The 9,669-nt window shown below is 36.6% G+C and overlaps 1 protein-coding gene across 2 annotated transcripts; it reads right to left on the bottom strand.

Moving 5' to 3' along the window:
- Positions 1 to 1,602: 1,602 nt before the first annotated feature.
- LOC104591395 (ADP-ribosylation factor 2) lies at positions 1,603 to 8,262 on the bottom strand. 2 transcript variants are annotated; one of them, XM_088903188.1, is made up of 7 exons: positions 8,104 to 8,262; positions 7,150 to 7,307; positions 4,873 to 4,943; positions 4,518 to 4,637; positions 2,504 to 2,622; positions 2,313 to 2,394; positions 1,603 to 1,940 (listed from the first exon to the last, which is right to left on the bottom strand). In XM_088903188.1, the coding sequence occupies exons 2-7, from the start codon at positions 7,295 to 7,297 to the stop codon at positions 1,935 to 1,937; spliced, it is 546 nt and encodes a 181-aa protein (XP_088759314.1). In that variant the 5' UTR covers positions 7,298 to 7,307; positions 8,104 to 8,262; the 3' UTR covers positions 1,603 to 1,934. The 2 variants fall into 2 exon arrangements, with proteins under 2 accessions (XP_088759314.1, XP_088759315.1); XM_088903189.1 differs by having other exon boundaries at positions 7,150 to 7,318; positions 8,104 to 8,234.
- Between the last annotated feature and the right edge of the window lie 1,407 nt (positions 8,263 to 9,669).

Below are 9,669 nucleotides of genomic sequence, written 5' to 3'. Positions count from 1 at the left end.
AAATGGGCGGTGTTAGATCAAATTGGTAGAAGGTTGGAATGTCTTCTTTTGCATAAAATCTTGACTCGTGGAAAGGATAACAGTTTTATAGATTGGTATGGCTTCAAATTTGAGGAATTATCTCAGCATAATAATTAAATATGTTTTGGGATGCTTTTTGCCCTTTTCTTATTCCTCGTGCCAGCAAAAAAGAAACAATACCATGACCAGGGTAGTTTTGTAAGTTTGATGGATTTGTGAGTCTTTTCTTCATGGATAAGCAATGCTTTATCGCTTCATCTAAGACTATGTTTGGTTTGAAGGGAAAAGTAAGAAAAGTAATAAAAAAATAGAAAACCTATACAAGGTTTATAAAGATTTTCGTACCTTTTTCCTCTCTTTCCTTCAAACCAAACACAGCCTAAATATTTTTCATAAAATATGCCACCATCCAAGTTCTAATACTAATACCCACGGCAACTCTACCCACACCTACCTACATGAGATCACAGTCACAAATGAGAACATCTCATACTCTTATGAGATCCCAAGTCCTAAAAAAAAATGAAATGCAAGTCCACTATTTTCGAACTTTCATGGTTTGGTTCTTATAGAACTTTATGACTTTTCAGGGTTCTCTCTCTGTTTGGAGAAGGGGCCCGAGGGAGGGTTATGAAGCATGAAGAACCGAAAAAAAAAAAAAAAAAAAAAATCTTCTTTTCTGTTCTAAAGAAATCATATCATTAAACAAAATGGCATTATAAAAGCCTAGAAGGTGGTTGGTTTTGACTTTTGAGGTTTTCATCGTAAATGTCTCAACCATTTCAGATGATTCATATTATTGGAAAACTTCAATTCCTGAACGCAAGCCACTTTGTGCTAAAATTTGACCCATTTGATCCATACCCCCAATGCGTAGTTAAGGAGGCGTATGATGGTAACGAGTAACGCCAGTAGCCGAAAGAAATAAATAAAAAGAATAGCAGAGAACTTGGTTACTAAAAAATAAAGAATAGCAGAGAACTCGGCGTCCTCCACAGCTGAATCCTCAACCATTGGCCCCGTTTTACAACGTGAATTGTATTTCTTGTTTTCCGTCCTAAAAATAAATAAAAAAAAACCATCTTATATGAAAACAGATTGTTTTTTCAAAACAGAAAATACAAAAAACATGTTCTTAATTGTATGTGTTAGATGTTTTCAAAACTAAAACTAATAACATGTTCTTTGAATCTAGTTCCAAAAACATGTTTTCATCTGATTATTTAACATCATGTTCCATTAATCCTATAATCTGTATACTAAAAATTTTAAAATTTTGTTTTTGTTTTAAAAGATAATATTTTTTGTTTTTTTGCTGACATGGCATTTCCAAAAACAAATAAAAAAGACATTCATGTTAACACCTCCTTGATTTGTAAATGTTTTTTTGTAAACTGGACTGAGCCTGCACCTCTACTGACCAACAGGCCACATGCCCACAGCATTGGCTATATGCAAGTACTCTAAATCCCCATATGCAACGGTTAATACCCATTCCATAAAATGGCAAAGATGAACAATTTCAATCCATGAGTATCGCCCCAGTTGAATTGCACAATTTTTGCGCACCGCACGTATCAATACTTTAAACCATGGCTATAAGCCTATTATAAATGCTATTCAGTTAAAAATATATGGCAAGAGCACAACAGTTCTTTTTCTTTTGGTTGCAGCTAACAGGATTAGCTAAAGTACATGAAAACCCAAGGCCAAAAAACCTTGTAAAAAGTATATCCAATCATCCATCCACCTATTACAACATCGTCACCAAGAAGTCGTAAAGAGATATTAAGTCATCACCACAACCACAAGCCGACTTATCGCAGGAGGAACACCAAAAAAAACAAAAGAAAACTAGATAATATTTATGACTGAATCCATAAAACCCTTCCAACGATCCATAATCCTATATTTCAGGCCTGTAAATGAGAGAACAAAATAGACGTACAAATGAGTTACACATAACTAAAAACTGGGGAATGGAGTCAAAACAGGTTAAGAGCTCAAAAACCTGAACGTATGTCCTCAACTTAGTAAAACAATCATCAATTTTGCCTCCAATAGTACAAACTTAAAGCTCAGTTTGGAAGGAGTACAAATACAAATACGTAGAGTGCAAAACTTTATATTTTGTATTATTTGTATGTATTTGTACTGTACATATTTGTATTTCTACTCCTTCCAAACTGAGCCTAGATGAAATTCCTTGGCAGCCGTTCTCAACTTCTAATCCTATTGTTTGATTATTACTCTTTACTAAACTAGGCAAGAAATTTTGTTCATACACTCACCTTGTTAGCGATGTTGTTGGAAAGCCAATCCAACCCCTCATAAAGGCCCTCACCTGAGGTTGCACAAGTGCTCTGGATGTACCTGAAAAAAAAAAACGCCCAACAATATTAACCCAGCTGCAGGATTTTTTTAAAAGAGAATTACCAAATTCAATATAAAACTACTGCAGAAAATGAATGGAGAAATTTACCAGTGGCGTTGGCGGAGAGAGTGAAGTCCAAGTTTATCAGTTATCTCTGCAGCATTCATTGCATTTGGCAAATCTTGTTTGTTAGCAAATACGAGCAAGACAGCTTCTCGCAACTCATCCTGAAAGAAGATATTTGAGTCAGTCCATTTTTTCAAGTCTTTTCTACATCAATCCCTTTGGTCCATCCTACACAACCAACAGGCTTGAGGAGAAATGCGAGAATGTATCACTATAGAAGCTATGCAACAAAAGAAAGGCTTTGGCAGAGAAACAAACAGTAAACCAGAAGATGATGATGCTAGAAACTCAACTCAGCACCATATATAAAGTCTAAGTTGCTATTGCATTGACATCACTGTCAACCACATTTTACTAGAGACCAACTTACCATTCTTGCATTTACTGAAGTTTACACTGCATAGCTTCTTATCAGTGCCATAGAATTCTTGTCTGAAGGATCTAATATAATTAGTATAGTGTCAGATCAAGAGGGGGAAGGGGATTTGAAATATGAAAATTGACCAGAATTGTCCCGGATAACTTGGACCACCCATGCCCCAATAATAAATGAATAGTTACTTATTTATTTATTTTACAAAATTAAGTAAATTATTATCCATAGATTTTTATTTATTTAATTTACTAAATTATTCAATTAGTTAATAATTTATTTTACTAACAAATTATTTCTCTTTCTCCCCGAGCCTAATAATTTAGGGCTATCAATAGGTTAGGTCTGCGTTGGGCAGGGGTGGAGCTAAATCTAAATGGGATTAGGGGGGGTAATTTAGGGCTATCAATAGGTTAGGTCTGGGTTGGGCAGGAGCAGAGCTAGGAATTTTTTATGAGGGGTGCCAAAATCTAAGTGAATTGGAGTAGGGGAAATAAATATGGGGGAAAAACTATTGGGGTGGGGAGTGGGAAAATATACATGAAGAGTGGGGATTTGTTGGACCGTAGGCAAGGTTCTAAATATCGATAAGCCGGTAGGGGCATATCGGGCAATATCGATAGTGTTTTCTTTATTTTCTTTTATTTTTTTTTATTTTTTTTTTCAAAACTGGTTCAGGGGGCGGTTTAAGGCTCCTCCACCCTCTGAATCGGTCAGAACCCCGATACACCCTCTGTACAGGCGTATTGGGGAGCTCCCGAAATGATACGTATCGGCCGATACGTGTCGATACTTTGAACCTTTGGCCATAGGGGGCCATGGTTCCTTGGGGTCCCCCTGTCACCGCCCCGGGGTTAGGATTAAACCTATTCTTAGCCCACGTAGGCTTGGACTTTATATCAACGGAACATATTCAGGCCCAAGCCTGAGTAGGGCCGGACCATCGGGCCTAGATCTTAATCCCAAGCTCGACCCCCATATAAAGCCCAAAGCCCAGCCAAGAAATTGAGAAAAAAAGATATGTATTCTTTATTTAACAACAAAATTGATTTACTTATATTAAGTTGACTTCAAAATTGAAAATTTTATTTATTTATTTATTGTTTATTTTATTAAATTAAATATATTATTATCCATAAATTTCTATTTATTTTAAGTAAATCCTTTTTCCTAAAAACTATTAATTAAAAATTTTACCTTTTGCAAATTCATTTTTCATATACAATAATTTAGCTTTTGCGAGCCCCTCCGCTTGTATGGCCAAGAAGACAAAATCAAGCAGACGACATAAATAAAACAAAATGAAGACATATAACTGAATTAAGAGAAATTTCTATTATAGAAGAGGCTGCAAATTCATATTGATAGTTTTTTTATTTTTAATTATCAGTAATTCATTTTTACAAATATGCTTTTTATGGCTAGGTGAATGGGCCATAAAATGGGAGTAGCCAGCCCTCTCCCAAATCCAAAAATCCCCTAACCCTTATGAAAGCAGGATTCAATCCCAGGTCTCCATTACAACCAGCCAGAAACTTTATCAATAAGCTAACTAGCACCTTCCTCTTCTATAAATATGTCATGCGCACAAATATAACACCAATTATTAAAATCATAACATACCTCATTCAGCATCCTGTGTAACTCATCCCTTGCCTCAACAACTCGATCTCTGTCATTACTATCCACCACAAAAATAAGACCCTGAGTGTTTTGGAAGTAGTGTCTCCACAGAGGACGAATCTATACAAGAAGCATAGAATGTTAATTAGTTAGATTGACACCACACTTCAGCCATAGGCTCTCTCCAGTGATAAAAGGCCATATACATATTTGGAGCTGACCAATTAACAGAAACATAAGAAAAAGAAAACAAAGAAAGGAGGAAATGGAAAGAGCTTATGTGGGTAAGAAGCAAAATCCATAAATACAATTAGTTCCTGCATATGATTTTAAAACAAACAACAGAAGCTCTTACCTTGTCCTGGCCACCAACATCCCATACGGTGAAGCTAATGTTCTTGTATTCCACTGTCTCCACATTGAATCCTGCAAAAGATATCAGATTGTATTACTAAAATGATCGACAATTAGATTCTAACCGAAACAGAGAAGAGATCAAAATATATAATACATTGAGGAAAAGACAGGAGACATTTGCAAGATATCAAAATTCTCATAATAAAAAACAACAAGAGCAATAAATCTACCTTTTACACCTACAATTTTTTTTGAACCTTGTACATCTCCGAGTATATCAAAAACACATAGTATGACCATGAATTGATTGATGTACAAAGAGCTCAACAACGCCAAAAGTTGAAGGTCTGTAAATCTTGGGCTGACAAGCATGATGACTCAGGTTTGAGTCTGAGAGAGGCCACTTTGTGCCAAAAAAAAAGGTCATGAAACATCCAATAGATATCATCAAGAAGAGAGCACAAGCTACTAATTATACTAGGTTTGTTGTCATGAAATGAGAAGTTCTGCATGGATCATCTTGTCTGATTTAAACAGCAATATGCAACATGTCCCCAAAATTTGGGGGGAGGGGGGGAAATGGTTCATTTTTCTATTTGCTTTGACAGCAACAATCAGTGAATTTTATTAAAATGGAAAGAAATCCCCTACATTCAAAAGGTTTTGGAATGAAGGGAGAAGTACAAACACAGTCAAGTGCAGACATATAAGAAGCCCTATTAAGTAGCTAATTTTTTGTTACCCTTGATCTTGCTAAAGAGTCAGCAAGCTGTTGGAAGATCAGGGTGTCCACTCCAGCAGATCTTAACCCAATTTTAAATCCTGAGCCTTTTGGCATAGTGGTAGCTTTCAGATTAGAAGGTTTTAGTCTATTCTGATCCTATTGGTTGATGAGACTCCACTTGTGCAAAGATGATGTCATTATCACAGGGTCTTAGGTTGATCGGCAGCTGTTGTTCCTGAGAAGGTGAAGGAAGAGGAAGACATATGTAGCCATAGATTTGTTGACTGATGGTGTTCAGGGTTCTGAAACCCCATCAGAGAGGGTATTGGTTGATGAGACTCCACTTGTGCAAAGATGATGTCATTATCACAGGGTCTTAGGTTGATCGGCAGCTGTTGTTCCTGAGAAGGTGAAGGAAGAGGAAGACATATGTAGCCATAGATTTGTTGACTGATGGTGTTCTGGGTTCTGAAACCCCATCAGAGAGGGTATTGGTTGATGAGACTCCACTTGTGCAAAGATGATGTCATTATCACAGGGTCTTAGGTTGATCGGCAGCTGTTGTTCCTGAGAAGGTGAAGGAAGAGGAAGACATCTGTAGCCATAGATTTGTTGACTGATGGTGTTCAGGGTTCTGAAACCCCGTCAGAGAAGGTAGAGGAATGACATCTGGCTGAACATCTTGTTCAGATGGATACAGAAGTCAGTAAATTCTCTTCTTAGAAGGTTAGACAATTTTACTATTTTCAGTTCATCTTATTGCCAACGGTAGAAAACAAAAACAAATTGATACATGGTGAAAGCATAAATGGAAAAAAAAAAAAAAACTTACCAGTCTTTTTATAAAAATTAATTAGCACCCTTGGCATCATAGCCACATCCATAGCTCTATGTGTCAAAATTTCTCTTTTACCATTGCAAGCAAGATAACATAAATATCTATTAATATGTGGAATAACAGAAGGTTCCATCGTATAGCCTCTGGGCCTTAAACAAATGGAGGGCTCTTGAAGGCTTCCCTCCCATATTGCTTCAAGTAAATCTGAATTAAGGGCCAGTAACAGTTTCTTCTTTTGTTTCCCCTTTTTGGTAGCTTTTTGATAATAAGATAAACGTGTCAAGATCCATGCACCAAAAAGCAGTTGAATCCAGACAATAAAATGACATCATAATGATGATTTGCATGCAACAACTGATACCAGATCCAAGGAATTTAATTCATCGTTACTTTCACCATTGTTTCACTTGATTCTTTTAAGATCCAACATCTACATTATATAGAGAGAGCGGAAGTGATTAACGTGGAAGATATTTTTAGACTATTAACAGACAGATCTGTAGAAACATTGACGAATCCACATTCCACACTGCAATTCAAGATTTGCAACAAAATTATGCACAATTTAGTGCATGCATAATAGTGATTTAGAAGTTAGGAATCATATTGACAAATAGAAGAGTCGTTTGGGACCAATAGGAAGGCACCGTTTTAAAGAAAACTTAAAGAAATGGAAATTTTGAATTGGGTTAAATCCTACATTGAGTACTTACCAATGGTAGGAATCGTTGTGACAATCTCACCAAGCTTGAGCTTGTACAATATCGTAGTCTTACCAGCAGCATCAAGCCCAACCATCAGAATGCGCATCTCCTTCTTGGCAAAAAGTCGACTGAAGAGCTTCGTGAAAGTTAGCCCCATCCTCCTTGAGCTATGACGTCCCTCCACGGTTGAGACAAGAAAACAAAAATGAAATCAGGCAATGAGAAAACCAAAATGGGAACCAAAGCGATGCACCGCCACAACATCATCAGAACCATCAGCTTTCTCAAAGAATCAAACCACATGATTCCAATAATAATTGAAAAGAAATCAAAACTGGCTAATTGCAATATTCTGAAAAGGAATTTGGAATATGAGAACATTCGAATCCAATAAACGATAAATCCTCAACACCTTGGCTAAAAAGTCATCAAATACATCTTATAAATCTCAAATAAAGCCCAAATGATCAACCGAAACAGAACTTTGGGTAAAAATTCTGTTCATTCGAACGGATCTAAATCTAAAAGAACGAACCCGTATAAAGGAGAACAGGCAAAGCTCTAAGCCATCTCCATACATGATATAAAGGACCTCACTGGGCTCACTTGAGAATTCAGATCCTATTCTGACGTTGTTTGGTGAAGAAAAAACGACATGACCAATTACATCTATTGGATCCAAAAGATCTCTAAATAATAAGGGAAAAGCTCCCCCTATCAACTCAATACAACAAAATCCAAGCCTTCGGCTGCACAAAAGCACATTGGAATCCCTGAATCTACCTCCAGAAAAACTCAAATCGGAACAGAGATCATTCGAATCCTTGATTGGTTGATATGCTCTAAGGCATGCATGAAGGACTCAAAACAAATTCAAATAGCTAGTAGATCTGTCACTTAAGCTTAAGAAATCAAACAGAAAGAAGAAGCCTTCTGCCATCAAAATAAGCAACGACGATATACCTTCCGAAAACTTCACAGATGGACCGACTTCGCGAGGGCGAGGGCGAGAGAGAAGGCTCACAACAGCGCGCAAAATGGGAGAGACTCAGAAAAGGAGGAATGTGGATACAAAAAGAAATATTCCAGTGGGAAAAAATAAAAAGGAGAAGAGCAAATAGGAAAAAGACGAAGGATTGTTGTACTAAAATATCCATTCACTTTGATTTAAATAACGAGAATGTCCCCGTCATCGCCATGGGCAATGGAAGTTAGAAATGCTTGATCATGAGCCACTGCTTCGCGCGGGAAGCAAAATCTCGTCTTTGATGATGAGTGGGATTAAAGATTAAAATAGAACTGTGAAATTGGAATTTTTCTCTCACCTGTCTTTCATGTTTCATATCTATTTAGAGACCTGGCGCCTCACACGCACAACCTAGCATCCTATCATGCATTGGGATTAGGGAATATCTCCCATACTTATTAGTGAATTGGGAAACATTCCCAATGCACGGTGGATGTGTATGTGAGGCGCCCATTTATGAGAAAGTGAAGAGGGGTTTCTCACAAATGGGTGCCTCACAAGCACATCCACTATACATTGGGAATATCTCCTGTGAATAATAACCAATAAATACGGGAGGTGTTCCCAATGTATGATAGGATGTGCGTGTGAGGAACAGATCCAATTTGTGTCTTGTTTTTATGAACGTTTTGCGATAAAAATTTATTAAAACACAGTTATGCATTAATTCAGCATTTGGCCCCATCATAGTGATAAGTATAAATACTCATAAAAGTTGTTCTTGATTTATGTGCATGCATAGTTGGAGAAACTTATTTTAATGCTGTCCTCAATATATGTATTTGGTTCAGTTTATATTTATTGAATAAAAGTTTGTACATATGGTCTATTTCTTATGTTTGCAACGTTCATATTAGCTTTTTCGGATATTCTCTCCTAAACAGGTAGTAGTGGATTCTTTATTCTTGAAGTCTTGGCATAAGTGTAGCAGATCCGGCCCAGTCTTCTGTTCTGATCCGATCAGGTCCATATTTGGGATGTGTGGCCGTAGACCATGTCGGAAGCTTTGTGCGCAGTAGATCCGATCTCCAAATAATTTGCACCGATCGTGACGTCTTATATATATATAATAGAAATATAATTAAAATCCATTTTGTAAATATATTTTTTAACTTTCTTTCTTGTTTTATTATCTCTGCATCGGTTGAAGATTTAAAAAAACAATAATAATGACAACAAATGTTAATATGATATGAATTGAGACCTCACAATTCCAGTTAATAAAAAAAAAAAAATCGTGACCACACAATCCATTTGTATTGGCATGTGTGCCATTTTATGAAGCTCGGTGGCCCGAGTCTCACTTTATAACCTCTGCTCCCATAAAATTAGCAATTCACATTTGCTAGACAGTGACATAGTGTGGTAGCTCTTTGCTGAAACAAGTAAATCACAACCATTGATTTGCTGTTGAGATTTTTATGTAACCTATGATTCTAGTTTGCTGGTATACTCCCCCCCCCCAAAAAAAAATATATATATATATATATATAATTACTTAA

The sequence above is a fragment of the Nelumbo nucifera genome, chromosome 4 (genome assembly GCF_055504915.1).
Source record: "Nelumbo nucifera cultivar China Antique chromosome 4, China Antique-T2T, whole genome shotgun sequence".
Taxonomy (NCBI): domain Eukaryota; kingdom Viridiplantae; phylum Streptophyta; class Magnoliopsida; order Proteales; family Nelumbonaceae; genus Nelumbo; species Nelumbo nucifera.
Note: the sequence above shows the minus strand (reverse complement) of the source record. Positions and strands in the feature narration are given on the sequence as shown.

What these genes read in the sequence shown, in the direction of transcription:
- LOC104591395 (XM_088903188.1), bottom strand. Translation starts at nt 7,297, where the DNA reads ATGGGGCTAACTTTCACGAAGCTCTTCAGTCGACTTTTTGCCAAGAAG. An exon ending in ATGTTGGTGGCCAGGACAAG is followed by an intron (nt 4,638 to 4,872) that starts GTAAGAGCTTCT and finishes CTTCTTGTATAG; the next exon opens with ATTCGTCCTCTGTGGAGACA. An exon ending in TACACAGGATGCTGAATGAG is followed by an intron (nt 2,623 to 4,517) that starts GTATGTTATGAT and finishes ATCTTCTTTCAG; the next exon opens with GATGAGTTGCGAGAAGCTGT.